The sequence below is a fragment of the Panthera pardus genome, unplaced genomic scaffold, assembly GCF_024362965.1.
Source record: "Panthera pardus isolate Hobbes unplaced genomic scaffold, ASM2436296v1 HiC_scaffold_26, whole genome shotgun sequence".
Classification (NCBI taxonomy): Eukaryota; Metazoa; Chordata; class Mammalia; order Carnivora; family Felidae; genus Panthera; species Panthera pardus.
The window spans coordinates 2129001-2151005 of NW_026526832.1; the positions used below are offsets into that span (position 1 = coordinate 2129001).

Sequence of the window (22005 nt, forward strand, 5' to 3'; positions counted from 1 at the left end):
AAACAGAAGTTCTGCCGGAGCCTGATTCATTCCTCTTCCTGGAGACTGATCGACTGTAAAGGCTTTCTTCAGGCCCTAGAACTGCCTTGGAAACCTTAGGGTGGTAGATTGCAGGATGGGAGAGTGAGCCAGAGCCTGCAGAGTGAGGTGTCTGAGGTAAAAGGGATTAGACATGACTGTTGACAGCACATGAAAGGTCTGTGGAAAGGAATACCATTTTTTAGCGTCATTAGCCAGAAGTTCAAGGATTGTACCAAGCTCTGAGTCTTACCCTTACTTTATTTAAACTTCAGGTTTGCTTAATTTCCGTAACTCTTAAGAAAGAGGAGAGCAGTGGTGTCATTTAGTTGTACCAGCTTTTCAGTGAGTTCCCCCATATGCATGAAGTTTGAGCTAATTTAGGATTCAGTATGGTTGATTCTGTTTGGTGGTCATTCCTGGTGAGCCCTTGATCTTTGGGTAATGCACAAGTGGTTCTCAAACTTTACTCACACATATGCACTCTTTTTTTTTCCCAGATAGATTCATGGTTTCACTTAAATAGATTTAGCCTCATTGTAGGCACTAGTATTTGTGAAGTCATTGATTTGGTGTACTAGGTATAATAAACTATTAAAAGCAAATTCATAACTATTAAAATATTGTTTCACATACAATTAAAGTCACCATTTGCATCAATGGTATGGAAACCATACTTTGGACAACCCTTAATTAACAGTATGGATAAATTTTGGTGATTTGACTTGTGATTATTTGTATGCTTTTTAGCAATTTTTTTCTTTTGGCAAATACATTTTGTTTCCCACTAGCACTTCTGTTCTGGAAGGGAGAGCAAAAAAGAACTGTATATCATGTTTTGCTGGTATTCTGATTTCACATTTGGTGAGTAGAGAATGGACTGAAACAATAGGGTAGCATTTATGATGTATCTGAAGTATATTTTGGAAAATTACTATCTTTGTAAGAGTCAAAAGTGTGCAGTATTTTAAAAAATTATTTCTAGGCTATTACAGAGAGTTATAATGTAGTTTCTGAAAATGAGTCTCAGTGAATTTTCTAAGTTTTAATTTTATTTGAGTAGGTAGTATGTTCAAATGGTATAAATCCAAATAATAAAAAAGGATACTCACTAAGAAATCTCCTTCCTACTCTTTCTTATTTCTGGACCACCTAGTCTTCTACCTCATACAAAGATGCTAGCTTGCTTCCAGGAAAATTTTTAAGAAAATTCAGGGAAATGGTAATTTGTCACTATTCCTTTTTACTTTGAGGTATGGAACATGTAGTTCTACTTACTGTGATTTAAGCTTAGTATTATTGCAGTTTGCAAGCTGGTAAAGACAACTTAATTTGTAGGAGTGATCAATACATGTATTTGTTAGCTTCTAAAACTCCTTGTGTGTGTGTGTGAGAGAGAGAGACAGAGAGAGAGAGAGAGAGGGGGGAATAGGGAGAGGGAGAGAGGGAGGGAGAGAGAGGGGTATGACTCCTAGTAGTAAAACTCATTTAAACCATAACCGTCCATCTTTCTCTCTTTGGTGATTCAAAGAATATTTAGTTACTAGTTGCAGAACTGCTTCCAGTTTTTAAAATTTGAAGGTAATAAATGAGAAGGTAAGTAGGCAATTAAGCATGAAAGAAAAGGCAAATTGTGGTGGTCATGTTTTTCACTAATTTCTATGGTATGGTTTGTATCAGTAGACAGAACACAGATTCAGGGCCACATGGTAGGTATAACTTTTCATTCTAGAATTTGAGTTGTATATATTGAAAAGTATGCTTATTTATGCATGTAAATTCCCTGTGCTTTTTAGAGCCTCCCAGGGTCGAATGTGTGATGTTGAATGAATTATTAAAGGATCAGAGTTTGGTAGAGGAATAGTTTACCTATTCAGTCTCAGTCTTTGGTGTACTTGGAGTAAGCTGCGGTATCTGGTCTCCCATTTGTCAACTGAACTTTTTGCTAAATATTAACAAGATTGAGAGAATAAGGACTTTAAATTTTGAATTGAATAAAATTTGATATCTACATTTAACATCTAGTGTGGAAAGTAGCAGATAAGTAGGTCAGAAAAGTTAGGGTGGATAACAGTAGTCATTGTTCAAATACTCTAAGAGAAGAATAGAGCAGTTAAGGCACTACTTGGGCTGTTTTAGATGGTGAGAAGAATAGGTTAGTGTGGGCATTTCCAGTTAGGTTTAGAAGCAGATTTAACTTTGTCAGCCATTCCTTTCCAGGCTCTTTCAGGAGATAATTCTTTGTTATTTGGCTCATTATTCATTCATTCAATACACCAGGAGACTAGTATATTACTCAGGATTCTTTTGATTGCAAGTGGCAATCAAATAGTTTTAATTAAAGTGGGCTTTGTTGACTCATGACTAAATAGGCTGAGGTAAGGCCAGCTGGCTCCAGGACTAGAGAAGGTACCATAAGGACTGGTCTTTTTCTCTTTCTCACTCACCTGTGCTTTCCATGGTTGGCTTCATTCTCAGAGGAGCTTTCTCTACACAGAAGTTAAAGGTGGCCAATGGAGTTCATGTCATCCTTATCCTGCTAGTGATCCTAAAGACAGGAACATGCCTTTTTTTCCCCTTGTATTTTCAAAAACAAAATTACCAGGGAGTGTCTGTATTGCCTTGGTAAGGGTCATAAACCTTTTCTTGAATCAGTAACAGGGGCCAGGGCATGGAGTCCATTGGCCACCTTGGGCTGTCTTTGCTTACCCTGTGTACGGAGATGTACGGCCGTGTGATCATACAGAGGAGAGAGTTCTAAGAAGGAAAACTTGTATCCAGACAAAAGTGATAGATGGCTATTATAGTTGAGCAGCTGCAAGTTAGACTAATAGCAATGTTCTTTGCAATGTTTTCTTGACTAGCCAAACCTTTATTTCTCAACTTTTGTCTTGCCTCCTAACTGTAATGTTCAAACAGTTCAAATACTGAGTTGTTAGGACAACTTAATCTATAGATTAAAAAATATAATTTGGTTCATGTTACCTTTGGGAACTTACATGAAATTGCTTGTATGCTTGGAATAATAAAATCATTTTCCTAAGGTTATTTTATATCTTAAGTAGTTTCTAACCCTGGATAATAATATTTGTGAAGGAGAAGCTTGCTAATACTTTTGTGATACTATCATACTAGAGTATATAGAGAAATCTCCATTGTTTCCATGTCTTAGTCTCTTAGTTGTTAGGAAAGTGAAAATGCTGTTTTAGTAAACTATTCACTTAGGACATTGAAACTGACTTGTTTTTATTTGGGGCCCTGCTTCTTCATCTGTAAAATCTTTGAAAATGACCCTAAAATGCAGTATAGGGGAGAATTCTAGAGGGTCCCGGCCCTGTGCTGTGTATTGGAGCCCCATGGTACTCTGTGTAACCCCCAGAAGTTGATAGATACCAGGGACATGATGCTCTCTAGACTGGCATTTTTTGGAAAGCTCCAAGAGTTTGTAGAAGAGTGGCATAAACATCTGTCCTTTCTCTTGGATTAGATGCTCATCTAATGCCACAAAGAACAGAGACTAGAATCTCCAGCAAGACCTGAAGCTTTTAGAAATAATAGTTTCGCCTTATTTGGGTTTGGTGATAGTATGGCTGAGCTCAGAGTGGTTCTTAGGTAGCCTTGTCCTGGGAGTCCATAAGACTGTATTGCAAAGTCTTTTAACACCTAACATTGAGCCTGAATGGTAATTTCTTCTCATTTTGGGGCACAGTGTCTGGCTGTGTGTTATCTTTGAAGAGTTTGCTCTATCTGTGGGATCTATATAGATTCAGTATCTTCTTATCGTTTTTTTTTTAACTTTTAAATTTCATTTAAATCCAGGTTAGCTAACACATGGTATAATAATGAACTTATTAGTGATTATATGAAGGTATTCAGGAGGAGATAAGGAGTGATTTAAAAGAAGGATTATACATGGCTTTAGCCCGCTAGGAACTTGGAGGCTAGTTAGGGAGATAGAAGATGAGAAAATGAGTCTGCCACTTGAAGAGTAGACCATGAAATATTGTCCTTGAGCTAGGGAAATCTGGGTTTGAGTGTTTGCCACTTTGCTGAGTGGTTTTATAATCTTACTTAACCTATTTCTTCTTCAGTAAACTGGTAACTTACATTGCAAGAGTTACGGGAATTAAATAGTCAATTGGTATAAACTGGCTTTAAAATCTGGTGTATTTGTTATTTTTAACAAGGTGTATTTGTTATTTTTAAGATCAGTGCCCCCCCCCCCCCCTTTTTTTTTTAGGTCTGTGCCTTTAAGTAGTGTTAAGCACTGTCTTAATTAAGACATTTTGACTATTAGGTATCTTTTTTAATTGGTGTATGTTGCTACCATTCTGTGCCCAGTGGTCTGCCTGTAACACCATAAGGAATATTCAAAAGGTATAAGAAACAATCTTCAAGGAACTTTGGTTGGCTAATGAGACCAGACATGTACATTTGAGAGGGGAAAAGAAACTCATTATCTTGGCACAGTATAACAGTGTTTCTGGTTGGTATAAATACTAGCGGTTCAGAGAAATGGGAGGAGAAGAAACCTTTAGAAAGAATGGCTGGGGGTGTGGGGTTGTTATTTCACTTGAGTTTTAGAGCACCTGGTCAATAGTTACTAATCGCCAATTATATATATATGTGGGACTAGGCTAACTCTTGTGGGGGTTAACAAAGGAGAAGGAATCGTTCTCGTGCTCTAAGAACTTTCTGTCTAGTTAGGGAGATGACATTGGTGTGTTTTTAACAAACAGTGCCCTATAATGCAAGGCCATGTATATTGGCCAATGTTGATTGAGTGGTACTGGCAAGAAGGGGTGGGATTTGAAACCAAGTCTTCTAACCTGTCAAGTTTCAGTAACAGAGATTGAATGAGGATAGTAGGAAGGTAGGACAAAGTGCCAAGAGTGGAGGTTGGCAAGAAAAAAGATGCAGAAGAGTGAGAATACAAGAGGCATTCTGGGAACAAGGAAGGACCAGGGTGGGGAGAAATAGAATAAAGAATTAAAGTTGGAATCAGGGTTTACAGACTCTTAGATACCAGGGAAAGTAGTGTAGTAGACTGAGAAGACCTTGAATGACTTGGGTGGGTGGTACATTTCGAACAGGGACTGGGCAGGGACTTGATCGGAGACCGATTAGCAGCATTTAGGTTGACTGGAGTTGGGAGTGCAGTTTGGCTACAGGCAAGATGACTAGTTAAGTGCCAACTTAGATCTGAGGAAAGAGGGACCTGTCTTTGGGTAGTGGTGGTAGAGATTGTAAAGGGACCCATGCATGGGATCTCCTGAGGGAAAGAATTGCCAGGACTCGGTGCATGGATGCAGTCTGGCAGAATGGGAGAGAAGGGTTGGAAAAATCAAAGGTTAATCTAAGGTTTGAGCATGAGTGAGAGGTAGACAGTTATGGAACTAAATAGAAAATAGGAAGTTTATGAGAGAGAAAGGTGGAAATTTGAGTTTGATTTTTAAGTATGAAGTTTTACATTTAAAGACTAAAAGAAACTTCATCTGGTTCAGTCATTCATTTCAGAGATAAATAAGGAGATGGTTAGAGATTAATTCTATTTTGAATTAGAAGGGAGTGAACAGGCTCTATAAAGTGGGACTGTCTCACAGACATTTCAAAACTGGTGTTTTGTGTCCTCTTTTTTTTTTCGGTCATTTCTCTCAGTCTTGCCTCATTGTGTATTTTTGAAGTCTTCCCTTTCTTCCCTATGCCACTCATTTTGATCTAGCTCTCTGCTCTAGGAGCACTATTAGTCTGTACCATGTAATTTCATTTTTAAATATAAACTCCCCCCCTCCCCCCATGGTTGGTTTTGCAGCACACTAGGCCGCGATTTGCTGCACTGGATCAGAACACACCTGTCTGAACCTTTATTTTGTTCTGAAAGGTCAGGGTTGACCCCCAAAATACTGTACTTTGTAGATTTACCACCAATTAATATACTGAAAATTGTTTTCAGTGTATACTGCCCCTAGAAACGAAAAAGGGTGTGCTCTGTTTGTGCCTTCCCCTTCCTCCTTTGAGTGAATCTCTGTGAGCAGCTGCTGTGCCTTAGGTGCTGAGGTAGCTCTTAAGAAGCCCCAAGCTCCAATAGGCCACAATTTAGTTTGCTACTCACAGGATGAAACAGTCCTTTTATTGTTTTTTAAATACAAACCTTACCTTTTCAGGATTCCAGTTTTTCTATTTTAATATTTTACGAGTAGATTCATGTTCACCTTGCCAGTGACTTTTTTTTTTTTAAATGCTTTATTTACTTATTTTGAGAGAGAGAGAGAGAGGGAGAGAGAGAATCCCAAGCAGGCTCTGTACTGTCAACACAGAGCCTGGCGCTGGGCTCCATCCCACAAACCGTGAGATCATGACTTGAGCTGAAATCAAAGAGGCCTTTAACCAACTGAGCCACCCAGATGGCCCTTTTCAGTGACTTCTTTAGAATCAATCTTAGACCATTTTATTCTTTCTCTTTTTATTCCCATCCTAAATTTCTTAATCTGTCTAAAATACTTGATCTGTACCTTGAACACTACTGACATGGGTATTATGCACTCAGTAAATTGACTCTGAATGTCATGATTCTCCCTTTTGACTTTAGTGTTTTGTTGTTGTTGTTGCTGTTGTTTTCTGTTTTGTCTTTGTCTAGTCTCATTTTGTTTATTTTAAGGTATTAAGACTTTTAAAAATAAGAGTGGTATAATATAATGGGATAATGTAGAATTTTTTGCCCCCTTACAGCCTTCTTTTGACTTTTTTTATTTTAATATTTTTTAAGGAACTAAACTAGAATGAATTCTGGGGTATAGCTCTATGAGGTCTGGGTTTTCATTTAGACACAGTTATGTTGACTAAATGGATTATGTTTACTAAGTGGATTTCTTTGTATTTATATAAAAACTTGTGTGCCATTTTGCTTTCCAGTTAATTCCAAATTTAAGATCTCTGTCCATTTTATGAAGTGAAATTAACTTTTAATAATGCAAAGGAGCTCAAATGCAATATATACAATATTTATAAACTTGGATATTTAAATTTTTTTCTGCCTCCATGATATTCATAAGATTGTAAGGTCAAGTCTTCGTGATTTCTGGGGAATGCTACTATTTGCTTCTATCAAAATATTGTAGTCCTAGGTGGTAAGGTTTTCAGCCGTTTTGGACATCTGAGTAATCATCATCATAGTAGTCACCTTCCTGTGTTGTGCCTCACCACTTTTTTATAGAATGCTCTTAATTATAGTCTCATGTGTTGGACTCTTAGGCAGCATGCACTGCATAGTGTAATTGACACCTTTAAGCTGCCTTTTACAGACCAAATTAGAACTTTTAATTATCTGTCCATGAGCAGACATATCAAGCCACACCATTATAGTGCTGCCTACCAACAAGCTGTTTATCTTTCTTTAACAGTATGTGCAATTATTTGAGGGTTTTTTTTCCTCCTGATACCATAAAAATAAATGGCAAACAAATTGAAAATGTAAACACTGAGTAGGGATGAGAACATAGCTTTCAATCATCTTTGTCTTGATTGTATTAGATTAGCCAAAGTGATGAGTAAATCTTGTCACATAGTTGGACCTATGGTTGTCTTAAGCCATGTGATTAGTACTGAAGGAAAATAATTGGATAAATAAATGTAAAAAATGATAGACTGCCTTGAAAAGTTATTTATAAAAACCAAGGTATAAATAGGAATTTTATAATTTTTCCCTTTGTGGGAACAGGGCACTCTTAATTGTGTAAGTTTGTCCTGCTTTCCTACATTTTGACTTGGGGTGTACTTTTATAGGAACATGTATCTACTAAAGTTGAAATGTGTGTCATTTTTTCGACACACCGTGGCATGATTTTGTTTTACAAACACAGACTGGCTCAGATACAAGCCTGTTAATTTTTTTCCAAGTCTTTACGTACTTATTTAAGGTTTTTGAGGGGAGGGATTGGTCATTATCTGGAAAGGGGAAGGTGCTTACAACTGGGGACTCTATTCTATGAATGTGTTTTATTTGGAAATTTGTGTTGTGTGTGTGTGTGTGTGTGTGTGTGTATTTATTTATTTGGTATTTGGAAATTTTAAGCCATAATGCTATTGTGTAGTATGCACTAAACATCCTGGAAGGAAGTGGAAGGTGAGTGAGCTGCTGAGTGTGACACTGCCTGCAGTTTCAGAGGGAGTTAGTTCAGAGTATGTCATAGTGCCGGGAGTCTCCAGTGCTGGGCTTGAAAATTAGAATATGTAATACATAATTTTTAGGGGCCCTTGGCTGGCTCGGTCAGTAGAGCATGTGACTTTCGATCTTGGGGTCGTAAGATAGAGCCCCACGTTGGGCATGGAGCCTTCTTAAATAAAAAAAAATTATTATTTTTCTATTCCTTTGGTAAATAGTTATTGGATGCCTAATATATGTCAGTTACCATGCTAAACACTGGAGATTAAGCAATCGAGTTTCCTGTCTTCAAGTAATTTCATGGGGATGATAGACAAATATTTACAATTAAGTCTGAAACTCTGATAGGGAAGTACATGATGCTATGGAAACAAACATTTTTCTAGTTTATTTCTGTGAAACTAATGGACATAAATCTTGAAATCGCTAGGCAGTAAATGAAGCCCAAGGCATAGCTTGAAGTCATAGCTGTGCTCTATTAAAAAAAATGGTTTAGGAGTTCACTCAGATATGTTTAATTTAGTTTGTCTGATTTTGGAAGAGACTATGATTATTCTAGTCTCTGAGAATATCATTCTATTGTATTGAAAGACCAACCATGTGTGTTGGTTCTTTGCTTGGATTTAAAATCTCTTATGGATGTACCAATTATTTTATCTGTTGAATTAAATAATGATAAAAGTGATTTTAGGGGTGTTTTGGTGGCTCAGTCAGTTGAGCGTTTGACTCTTGATTTTGGCTTAGGTCCTGATTCTAGGACTGTGGTATTGAGCCCTGAGTTGGACTCCACACTGAGCATGGAACCTGCTTAAGATTCTTTCTCTCCCCTGCTTTCTCTTGCTCTAAAATTTAAAAAAAAAAAAAAAAAAAAAAAAAAAAAATTGTAAAAAGTAGTTTTGTGGTACAGCCACTTTGGAAGACAGCTTGGCAATTTCTTACAAAAGTAAACACTACTCTTACTATGAAATGCAGCAATCGTGCACCTTGGTATTTACCCAAAGGAGTTGAAAACATGTCCATACAAAAACCTTCACAGACTGTTTATAGTAGCTTTTAATTCATAATTGCCAAAACTTGGAAGCAACCAAGATGTTCTTTAGTTAGGTGAATGGCTAAAGTGCAGTACATGCAGATAATGTAATATTATGCATTGCTGAAAAGAAAGGATCAAGCCATGAAAAGACATGGAAGAACCTTAAAAATGCATATTACCAGATGAAAAGCCAATCTGAAAATGCTACATGCTATGTGATTCCAGCTATCTAACCTTCTGAGGAAGGGAAACCTATGGAAGGAAACAAAAGAATTAGCGCTTGCCAGGGGTGGGGTGGAGGAGAGAGATGAAGAGGCAGAGCACAGAGGATTTTTAGGGCAGTAAAAATACTCTGCATGATACCATACTGAGGGATATATGCTCTTACACATTTGTCAAAACCCATAGGTGCAACACCAAGGGTGAACTCTACAGTAACTGTGGACTTTGGGTGATAATGATGTGTCGGCGTAGGTTTATCCTTGGTTTAAAAATAAAGTACGTTTCAGGTGGGGGATGTTGATAATGGGAGAGGCTGTGCATGCATAGGGGCAAGGTGAAAATGGGGAATCTCTGTATCTCCTTCTCAATTTTGTTGTAAACCTAAAACTGCTCTAAAAAAACAGTCTTAAAAAAATACTTTTGGTCACTGTAAGTAATGAGCACTGCCTCAGAACTATTTCTTTTATGCTTGTGCATGGGGCTTGAGTCCAAAGAGGTTTACTGCATGGAAAGACAGTTGGCACAGGACGTCATTCTGGGTAAAAAGTGACCCTTGCAGTGGCCAGTCGGGGTTCTAACATATACTTTCACATCCAGTTTAGTTATGGTAAAGATGGTTGTCACAGTAATCCTCCCACTTTATTTCTAGGAACTAAATCCAATTAGATTTCTTTCACAGAAAGGTTCTCCTAGAGGCAGGTTTCGTTTTAAGACAGAGAAATCAGAAGAACATTAGAACTCTCCCTTTAGGACTTAGAGGTTTGGTCTCAGTCAATTTGATTATTACAGTGATTTCTAAACCTGTTTTTACCTTTGGCTGCTTTCCACTAAATCCATTTGAAAATGCATTAGTGGAATCTTTCTCTTTGAACAGGGCTTTCCCAGGGTTCTCTTTCAGATTATTCCATTGTACTTTTCCTACACTTCCAAATACATTGTAGAAATTATTTTTCCTTGGGGCATACTGAAAACTCTCAGTGTTTATTAATCGACCTTATGCTACTAGTGTCTGTCATTTATAAACTTGAAAAACAAGAAGTGGAGGGTCTTGTAGATGGTAAAGGAAAAAAAGAGATGACAAAGGCACCAAACTTCAGACATTTAAGTTGCTGAGATTGGAAAATGATGGATTTCAAGATTGGGGCTTGGAAGTTCAATTGGTAAATTCCAGATGACCTCTATCCTCTGCTTTGGTCTTTGCCGTTTTGTTCTTTAACCTTTTGTTTACTTTGCTGTCTACTGAGTGTAGGAAAAAAAAAATATGATAGAATGGATAGGACTTACAGCTTGCATTTTTAAGATTTTTAAAATTGAAAAATAGTTCACATACCATAAAAGTCACCCTTTTAAAGGGTATGATTCACTCACTGCCTTTCAGTATGTTCAGAGACGTGCACCCATTACCGTTATCTAATCCCAGAACATTTTCATCACTCCGAAAAGAAACCTCATACTTATTAACAGTCATTCTTCATTCTACTCTTCCCCAGCCTCTGGCCCCCATGAATCTACTTCTGTCCATGGATTTGGAGATTTCATATAAGTGGAACCACACAATGTATGGCCTTTTGTGTCTGGCTTATTTCAGTTAACACAGTGTTTTTGAAGTTCATCCGTGTTGTAGGATGTATTAGTGCTCCATTCCTTATGGCTAAATAATATTCCATTTTATGGATATGCCCCACTTATCTATTCATCATTTGGACATTTGGATTGATTCCACTTCTTGGTTAGTATGAATAATGCTACTGTGAACGTTCATGTACAAACTTATGTGTGGACCTCTGTGTTCATTTCTTTTGGGTATGTACCTCAGAGTGGAATTCCTGGATCATACAGTAACTCTTTAACTTTCTGAGGAACTGTCAAACTGTTTTTTTCAGTGCTACACCATTGTACAGCCACCAGCAATATATGAGGGTTCTAAATTTTGCGCATCCTCCCCAACGCTTCTCGTTGTCCATCTTTTTCATCATAGCTATCCCAGTGGGAGTGAAGTAGTTTCTCATTGTAGTTTTGATTTGCATTTTTCTTTTGACTAATGATGTTGAGCATCTTTTCCTGTTTTTATGGTTGTTTGTCTTATTCTCTCTGGGAAGAAAATGTCTATTAAAATTCTTTGCCCACTTTTAAATTGGGTTATTTGTCTTGTAGGGTTCTAACAGTTCTTTATATATTCTGGATACTAGGCCCGTATCTGACATATGACTTGTAAATGTTTTTTCCCATTCTGTGGATTATCTTTTCACTTTCTTGGTAGTATTTGGAGCACAAGAGTTTTTAGTTTTGGTAAAGGCCAACTGAACAAATGAAGGAATTAAGTAATTAATTTATCTGTTTGGTTTTTTTGTTGTTGTTGTTGCTTGTGCTTTTGGTATAATGTCTAAGAAGCCATTGCTCAATCCAAGGTCGAGAATGCTCTTATTCTCTTCTAGGTATTTGATAGTTTTGGCTTTTATATTTAGATCTTCATTCCATTTTGAGTTAATTTTTGTATATGGTATGATTCTTTTGCATGTCTGGTTATTCCAGCACCATTTGTTGAATATGGCATTCTTTTTACCTGTTTTTTTCTCTCTGCCATCAATCCAAATACTTACATTAATAGTGCATGAAACTGCAAGACAATAGGATAAGACTGGAATACACAGTTAACAATAAGAATCTGTCTTCCCTTCAGGACTTGTATCTAATTGAGATGGATGATGGGATTATACATAAAATTGTTGAGTGGGATATGATTCAGTGCCAGAGGAATGGTGGAGAGAACAGAATTCATTAGGAATTGAGAAGACTCGAATTAGGAATTGAGATTCACTCGAATCGGTGAACAGAGAGATTTATAGAGGAGATGAAGCTATTGACGTTAGGTAAGGTTTAGATACAGAAATGGCCAGAGTAGAGCTACTGAAGCAGTTAGATTCTTTTGGCTCAAGGTATATATGGAATACCTTTTAGACAGATTTTGAAATTTTCCTGAATTTCCAGGTCTTCTCTTAGCTTAAATTATGTTATTAGATGTTGGAAGCACCTGATACATACTTCGTATAACTGTAAATAGAGATCAGGGCAATTTATTTTGGCCACATCATACTGGATTGCTTACCTTATGGACACTATTTTCTGTCTGCTTATCGTTTTACTTCTCTCAGTGGTTGTCACTGAACCAAACATATTCCCTTCTTCATAGTGCCTAGAAGTCCCTAGGTTTGGTTTCTTCCTTCCCTCCCTCTTTCCCCTTCCCTTCCCTTCCCTTCCCTTCCCTTCCCTTCCCTTCCCTTCCCTTTCCTTTCCTTTCCTTTCCTTTCCTTTCCTTTCCTTTCCTTTCCTTTCCTCTCCTTTGTTTTCCTTTCCTTTCCTTTCCCCCTTCCTTCTTCTCTCTTCCCCTTATCCTTTCCCCCTTCCCCCTTATCCCTTTCCTTTAATTTTGAGAGAGACAGGGACAGAGAGAATCCCAACCAGGCTCTGAACCGTCAGCATAGGATCATGATCTAAGCCAAAATCAAGAGTCAGACACTCAACCAATTAAGCCATGCAGATGCCCCTTCTAGGTTTCTTTCCTTGAAACTTGAGAGAAACTGTTCTTGTCATGGTCACTGATAACTTCCACATTATAAATCCAGTGGTTAGCTCTTAGTCCACATCTTACTTAACATAGCAGAGCATTAATACACTTGGTTACTTCTTCCTCCTTGACACATTTTCTTTACTTGGCTTCCCCAGCACCATACTTGATTTTTCTCCTACATCACAGTGTTTCAGTTAGTCTCCTTTTCCAGTTCGACTTTATCGTGGTCTTATAAACTTGGAGTTTCCAGGACTCTCGTCTTTTACTACTTCTTTGTGTCTGTACTGATTCTTTTGATGATTTCATTGATTTAGCCTCATGGCTTTAAGTATCATCTACATGCCAGTGACTCACAAGTTTATATATCCAGCCCTGTTTTTGCTCTTGAACTCCAAGTTTGTATATCTAACTCCTCCTCATGTGCACTGAGGTGACTACTCACATATGAAATTTAACAAGCTGAAACTGAACTCTATCTCTTCTTCCTCTCATACCTGCTCAGCTTTTCATCTATATTATTCTAATTGAAGACAACTCCATCTTTCCAGTTGACTTAAGCTAAAAAGTTTAGAGTCATCTGTAAGTCCTTTTCTTTCCTCATACTTAGGAAATCCTGTTGGCTTTCTCATCAAAATATATCCAGAATCCAGCCACTTCTCACCACCTCCACGTCTAACACCCTGGGCTGAGCGACTGTCCTCTCATCTAGATTGCTGCCACAGCCTCCTAACTACTCTTCCTGCTTCTGTTCTTCTACTCCTGTCCTGAGCCAGAATGGCCATACTAAAATGTGTCAGTTTTTGTACCTGCTCTGTTCAGAACCTTGCAGTGGATATCCCTTTCACTCAAAATAAAGTCTAAGAAGCCTTTTATAATGCCAAAAAGGCCCTGCAAGATCATGACCCCGTAATCTTTTAAACATTTTCTCCTCTTTTTCTTTGCCAGACATCTACTTTAGCCACACTGGCTTCTTTGCTGTTCCTTGAATAATCTAGGATATTTCTGTAAGGGCTTTTGCTCCCTCTGCCTGGAATGCTTTCCCCTGAAGGAGAGGAAAAAGAATTGTTCCTCTAACCTTGTGAGTTCTTGGCTGAGACCCCTGTAATAAAAGGCAGATTAACAAGAGAAAAACAGTTTATTAACATATATACCTCATATATATGTGGGAGGTTCCCGGAGAAAAATGAGCAAGCCAAAAAGGTGGCTTAGAGTTCAGGAAAGGTGTGGGGAGACCAGTTTATCAGGAAAAGCACAGTAAGAGTAAAGTTTGTTATTCAGGTATAAATCTGAGCCTTCTTCATTGATAGGTTTCTTATGATTTAGTGCCATTCTTCTTTTCCAAGTATAGAGAGGGAAACATTCTTACCGATGGAGATTTCTAAATGTAAATTTCCCTTACAAAAGGGTAACTTTTACTGTTTTCAGAGTTTTTCCTGCATCTGCTGTTTCTCACAATAATACGCTCAAAATAATCCTTATGCCAAAGAAGCTAATTTTAGGGTGGCAGATATGCTGCCCTTCAACCCCCACAGTAGCCCCAAGGCTGGTTGCCTCATTTCTTTCAGGTATTTACTCAGATACGACTTTCTCAGTGAGGCCTGTAATGTCCACTCTGTTTAAGATTGTGATTGTTCAGTTCAAATGCACTCCCCATCTCTTCTACACAACTTTTTCTCCCCCAGTAGCATATATCATCTTTTGTCATGCTGTATATAATTGATACTTTGTGTTGTTTATCTTGCTCACCAGAAGGTACGTTTTAAGGCAACCTAGGTACTTGATGGTGGTACTTGATGGTTTTGCATCACTGCTATACCTGTCACATAATGAGTTCTCTATAAATATTTGTTGAATAAATGAACATCCTAGGACTACTGTAGTTTTGTGGTTGTTCTTGTTCGGGTTCTTGGGCCCCATCCCAGAGCTCTTGAATTAGAAACTGGGGATGGGGGGGGGGGGGGCGGTCAACTCTTTTGTTTTAACTAGACCTTCAGGTGATTCTGATGTAAATTACAGTTTAAGAATCACTGTTATAGTGAGTAGGGGTTTAGAAGCCAGGCGTGTTACTCACAGGTGGGGATATGTAGATATATGAGGTAATTGACAACATGACTCAATTTGTTCTCTCTCTTCCTCCCATCTTCTTTTCCTCCCTTTCTCCTGAGGAGGAGGTAGCACTGGGAAAGAGGATTTAAATTCTAGTAACTTTCCGTTGATTTGTCATGTGTATCAAGGTCCTCAAGACCACCTTTAGATTCCAGTGATCACTAGGAAGACACATAGGACTCAGCATGTAGTCACACTCATGGCTGAGGTTTATTATATAGCAAGAGGGTACAAAGCAAAATCAACCAAGGGAAAAGGCTCATGGGGCAAAATCCAGAGGAAACTAGGAAAAGATTTCCAAGAGTCGTCTCTCAGTGTGGTGTCACACAGGCAGGGCACATTTAATTCCTCTGACATCAAATTGTAGCCAGTTTGAAGTGTTGTCTACCAGGGAAGCTCTCTAGAGAGGTAGTGCTCAGGGTGTTTATCGGGGACTGGTTATATAGGCACTCTCTGCCTTAGCGTATAGCGTAATTCTAGACTCCCATAAGGAAAGCAGGAATTCATCATAAACCACATTGTATACACTTTAGGGCACAGTAAGCCTCTGTTATCAGGTAGGGTGGTGGGAACCCTTATAAGAATGGCTCACTGTGCCTTATACATGGGGATATGATAACTTTTTCTGCTATGTTCATGCTTTTCAACATGGTATCCAAAGAAGTTTGTTGGGTTTTTTTCTATCTTTCATATAGAATATAAGGCACTTGGACTAAATAATCTCTTCGGGAAATTTAGTAATGATGAAACTGTTTTGAGAATAATTTGAACAGTTTACTTTAAGTGGATTGAATAACTGAGTTTATTCACTTAGACATATTTTTTGAAAAATGCCTTGGCAGTATTATTCACAGTCTGTGCTATTTTGGTAATTACAAAAGTGGTTTATTTCCTAGTAAAGTTTTCTTATTTATTCCAAAAAATAAATTAAGATAGCTTTCTTAGCATTCACTTGAAAAATGTTATCTGTGAGTGTGACCATCTGCTTCAAAGCAGATATTTGTTTTTCTTCACTTTTCTTCCAACTCTCATGTTCTAAAGGGCCTATTTGAAATTTGCTGTCTTTTGGGTTTGCTTTCATGAGTAACCAATCTTCCTTCTTTCTTTTCTTTCTTTCTTTCATTTTTATAGGCCAAGATGCTGAATTATCAGGGACACTTTCACTTGTTTTGACACAGTGCTGTAAAAGAATAAAGGATACTGTTCAAAAATTGGCCTCAGACCACAAAGACATCCACAGCAGTGTTTCTCGGGTTGGAAAAGCCATTGATAAGGTATGGTGTTGAAGGAAGTGTTTGAGATTTTTAAAAAGCATCCTTCATCTCCTGTCACTGCTTTGATAACATTTGCTTTCTCCAATTATTTTATGCTTGCTTTTAACAACTTCTGCAGATCTGGTTTTATTATGTTATTCTTAAAGTTTTCTATTGATATTAAAAAAAAGAAAAATACAGCAAACCTTGTTACAGCCTTGTTGTTTATCCATTTGCTTGTATGATTGCAGTTCCTAGTATCATGATGAGTAAATTTACAAAGAAATTTTAGCTACTGTGAGGGAGTGTGTTTACAGGGGTAACTTTTCCTCCTTCCTGAGTAGTTCCCTGGCTGTGTCTCTCTTATGGGGCAATTAGAATAATACCCTTGCATCCGTCTCCCCTGCATCATCCTAACTGTTGTCTTCCTGTGGACATGCTAGCTGCTTTTCTCCAGTGTTGTGTTCTGTGTGAGTGAGTGGGTTGGTTGCTAGCCAGCAGGGCCAGTCATTTCTGTTGGGTGATTGTTCCAGTGACATCTCTTGAATCTTCCTTATAAGCAGTTATTTTTAGCACTGGACCACTTTTGCCTTTGGAGTTCATAGTCCTAGTGGGGCCTAAGAGAAGAGGCATAAGGTTACTATGTGATACCCCTGACTACCTCAGCCATTGGGGAGTTTGTAACTGGTTATGGACGTTTTTGTTGACCCATTGTAAACTTCTGGGAAGGTAGGAAGAACTTTTGGGAAGAGCTTTTTGTAGCAAAAGCAGTCCTATGAGTTGCTTAGTTTGTATATAAGAGAGCTAATAGCTATGATGTAGATGGAAACTCATGGAATCCGGAGAGTGGCTTTGTCTAACTCATGGGTAAACCTAGCTGTTAGAAATTACCCTATAAAGCAGTAGTATTGAAGGGCTAGACAAGGCAGCCTAAGGCAGAACTATATGCTTCTAAGGAGATAGATTTCTTTAACTGGTAGGTACAGTGTGGCAGGACTGTGTGTAGCAGAGGCTCTCGGGATTGTTTGGGTAGCTGTGGTTTACAGAAGTGTTAGCGCCCTTTGAGAGAGCTTTTGCCACTATCGTAGTGCTGAGGGCTTCAACTCAGCAAACGAGGCCAGAGAAGTAGTGTTGGCAGCAGCAGCCCCATTTTGGGTTAGTGATGGCATTTGCTAGCAAAGGCTGGGAAGGCAGTGAGTATTCTCTGAAATAGCTTTGAGGTTGTGATGCCTATTTGGTGACTCCAAGTGAGTGAACACAGCATTGGAAGTGGCTTTGGTATTAGACTTTTTGGGGGCTATGGGATTGGAAGTCTTCAGTTGGCCTGTACTGGCTTTAGTACTTACTGGAATGGTGATGGGGCCTTTAGAGAGAATCTTAAATCACTGTGGGTGAGGAACCTTCAGTTTCTCTAGGTAGAGTAACTACTGGTGCTATTTAGGAAGCTTCAGGGTTTGGTGGCTGACAGTGGTCAAGGCAATCTAATGGTTCTGATGGTTCAAACCTAGAGGTTGGAGGTTCCTAGACGTTTCAGGAGGCATCTGCTTGACCATCAGGCTGCCTGTAGTTATGACAGAGTGGGGGGAGAGTAAGACCAGAAGATGGCCATGACAGTGGCAAGAGCTGAAGTTTTCACAGCCAATCAGAGAAAGAATCTGAGAAGAGATCTGAGAATCGGGAGAGGTCAGGATGGCCTCAGCAGCCATAGCTCAAGTACTTGGACTGCTGGCCACTAGGATCTGGAGCATTTGGGCCAGTAATTCACTAGCTCTGTATTCTACCACTGACAGGGTGACCACCTGTCCTCATTTCCTAGATTGTGCCTGTTGTCCTGTCATGATTATCAGAATCCTCTTCTTAATTCTTGTTCCTCAGCTATCAGTGAATTGGGAAGTGTGTCTTCCTTCTGATCCACCAGGTCTTTACAAATATTCATAATGCTTGTCAGATATTTTGGCTAATCTTTGAGACAAAACATTTAAGTGTATTTGGTACTAGAAACAAAAGTGTCCCTTTTTGTTTGGGACAAACAAACATGGATACCCAGGGAATGCATGAGGAGTAATCTACGTTCTGGCTTTTTTGGTGGGGATGTGTTTGAGGTGGATATTCCTAGTTATATATTTTAATTTACTCATTTCTCTTTTGAGGACATTTTTTTTCATGTATGTGGAAGTTATAAGGGCTTTTTCAAGTAAAAAAAAAAAAATTTTTTTTTTTTTTTTTTTTTTTTTTGTAGCTTTATGTTGCTGTGAAAGTAGTTTAGGTTTTAGGTGACCTGGATTCCAGATTCTTCTGATCCGTCCTATGAAACTACATTGTTAGGCTGATATTGATAACTGTTTGTTGAATTATAGTCCTGGGGCACAGAAGAAAGCCTGGATCTTTTAGCCCACTTCTCTAACATGTTTCACTGCATTTTCTCCTTCCCTCCCCCTTTTTCGGGGTGGGAGTATCTGCTTGGCCTCAGCTGTAGGAAGCTGTTACCCCACTAGAACGAACCAGACATTGTGCTTCCTGCATACATAAGGAATTCTGTGTAGGCTGTTGTAGAAGATTCCACTGACTTGTAAAGTCTTCCTTTTCTTTTAGCTTAGATCTGGTAAATAAATCTGTACAAGCTTCCAGGGCCACCTGTTGTAACAGGGCAGGGTGGACTCCTTTGGGCTGGTGGTGAGCAAACAGGATGAAGCTGAAGCCATTGTGGCACAAGCCTTTAAGTACCACAAACAGACTTGAGTAATGAACTGGAATGCTGTGAAGCAGCCTGTGAGCACCATGTTATGGACACATTTTTCCACCCTGCCAAGAGGAGGACAGAGAAGCTGGTGACTCCTTTATGAGCAGGCTGGTTTTGAGTGAGGAACATGAGTAAATTTTTGACATGCTTGATGGTTTTTCTTCCTTTAATGTTTTAATGCTTGTTTTAAAGTTCTTTAGTCATCACTTAAAGTAAGCAGAAAAGAAGTTTGTGGCATTAGCTAAGGCACTTTCTGGCTTTTAATTATTGTGAACATAAAAAATTATTGAAGATTTCTTCCTTAATGTGTTGACTCTTTTCAGATGCCCACAGTATGATCACTATTTAAAATAAATAGTATCAGCCATTGGGTTCTGTGGCAAGTTATTTTTAGTAAAAACAATGTGTTGGGCTATTTCTTACTTCCTTTCCCATTTTAAGAACATCTAGAGTTCTCTCCTGCTTAGGGCATTTACTTTAGTGTTTTACTTAGTCTTTTGGCTTTTTTTTTTTTTTTTTTTTTTAGTTTACTTCCTAAGTAAGAAAAGTCAATAAAACCATTACTGCTTTAGATATGTGATTACTGCTTTAGGGGTGTGTGTGTGTGTGTGTGTGTGTTAAAATAAATAGTGTTAAGATTTGAAATTGTCTGAAATTTGCTGTGGGATAATTGAAAGCAAAATACATAGTCCATGCTCTTTAGAAGATTATGGTCTAGTTGGTCACGTAAGAGTGCTGCTTGTACACGTGAAAGAACTGGAAAACTTCTGAGGCAATGTAAAATAAATTTGCATGGGATGGGCTTTGCTTACTGTAAATGGAAGATCATTGTGCCCTTGTTTAAGTTTTGTGGAGTTGGTATCTTAAATTTGACTTGGAAGAGCAGGTAAGATTTCAAAACAGCAGAGTGAGTTGTGGTTTTCTGCAAGGCTGAGAAGGAGGCTGAACAACAGTGAAATAAATGCTGGACTGTGAAAGACTCTCAGGGACTGACTCAATTGGAGTGGCTGCCTTATCAGGAAAAAGCAGGATCAGGTTGATGGAAAGCCTAATGATTTGAGATTAGGGGAAAAGGGAGTGAATGATTTAAGCAGTTGCTTAAATCATTTGCTTGCCCTCATTAAATAGGGTGAAATTAGACTAAGGAGAAGTCAGGAGTAGGAAGATAATAGCTGTCACTTACTGAATTTTGACAATGTTCCAGCTACTGGGCTGAGTGCTGTACATATATCTATATTCTATGATGCTGGTACTTTTTTCCCATTTTAAGACTCAGATATTAAGTAACATACCCCAGGTGTGCAGCTTGGAAGTGCTGAATCAGGTTTTGGAAAAAGATCTCACTCATGAGTCTGTGCTTAAACACTGTGCTAGGAAATCAGTTAGGCCTTTGCAGGGGCAGTAGTGTTTTAAGGGCAGAAAATAAGGGTTAAAAAGTAGTTTTAAAAACTATTGGCCTAGGTGCGCCTGGCTGGCTTGCTCAGTTAACTGTCCAACTTCAGCTCAGTTTATGATCTCACGGTCCGTGGGTTCAAGCCCTGCATTGGGGGGCTCTGTACTGACAGCTTGGAACCTGTTCAGATTCTGTATCTCTGTCTCTTTCTGCCTCTCCCCTGCTCGTGCTCTCTCTTTCTCTGTCTCTCAAAAATGAATAAACATTAAAAAAATAATGATAAAATAAAAACCATAAGCCTAAGCTGATATTCTACCAGTAGATGGAGCATCTGCATGGGTGAGGCAAAATGCTGACTATGTTAAAAAATGGCATAAAGCTATAAAAAGTGAAATGTAGAATATTTAAGATAGTTCTGTGTGAACCATCTGGAACTGCCTTTTATGTAGGTTTGACTGTGGCATGAGAGGAGAAAAAGATACCAATGGGAGAAAAGGTGTTGGATTTAGCCATATAGATACAGAGTGGGTGAAGTCAGATATGTACTAGCTCTAAAGTTTTGTTATGTAATGGATAAATCCTTATGTAGTAGAGAGATGTTACTGGTAATGAAGGAAAAAGGAAATTAAAATGACTAGAAATGGAAATTTCACTCTGAGAAGAAAAAGACCTAAGTTGAGTTCTGAAATATAGACAGATAATTTGATAATATATTTTGAGTGGAATTTTTAGAATTACTGAAAAGGAATGGTTAACAAAATTATGAAAAAGGCAACAATAATAAAAAGCCAGGAATATAGTGCCCTAGAAATAAAATAAAACATGTCAAACTAACTCCTCTCCCCAAATTACTACTTAGTAATGCAAGGAAATGGAGTAGACTATGTGTCTAAATAAAAATCTCATAACTTTGTGGTCAAGATGGAAGATGTTTGTTTTTAAATTATGTGATTTGACTGGGAGCAGCTGCATTCTCAATACCTCATTGGGTTTGGCCACAGTGCATGGTCTGAGGATGGATCTGACCCCCCGGGCTTGGCCACAATTGTTTGCTTCAGGGTGAGTACCTCAAAGTCCTCTTGTAGGACCTTTTTCATTAGAGCTCTTAATGGAAGGAAGGGCTGGGAATGTGAGCCTAGAAGTGATTAGTAGTCCTTGAAAGAGTCTGGTCTGTTGTAGGAAACAAAACGCTTTCGCAGAGAGAAATAGAAGCAAAAGGTGGGGAGGGAATGAACATTTTTTGAGGTTCAGTTACCCTCTTACCTACCCCTGGTTACCTGGGCGTCCTTCAAATCCAACTTGTTTGGGCAAAACAGACTTCTGTTTATAAGAACGAAGAGTCCTGACTCACGTAAGCAGCTAGATGCTCTCTGCGTCTCTTCACTTGTGTTGGGCTCCATTTTCTCTGAAACAATAGTGGTTTTGCCTTTTTCAGTCTGAAGATCATTCTCAAAAGCGAAGATGAGTTAAGTTCTGTTTTCTTTGCCATCTGTTACATTACGTCATTAGCT

The 22005-nt window shown here is 38.4% G+C and overlaps 1 protein-coding gene across 6 annotated transcripts in view; it reads left to right on the plus strand.

Moving 5' to 3' along the window:
* RMND5A (required for meiotic nuclear division 5 homolog A) overlaps window positions 1-22005 on the plus strand; it is a 68981-nt gene that overhangs the window by 4326 nt on the left and 42650 nt on the right. For 5 of the 6 annotated variants that reach the window (XM_019444097.2, XM_019444091.2, XM_019444085.2 and 2 more), the window contains exon 2: window positions 16240-16382. The exons of the other annotated variant lie outside the window; for it this stretch is intronic. In XM_019444097.2, coding sequence (XP_019299642.1) covers window positions 16240-16382 — 143 coding nt within the window. The remainder of the gene's footprint in view (window positions 1-16239; window positions 16383-22005) is intronic. 6 annotated transcript variants of the gene reach the window in all.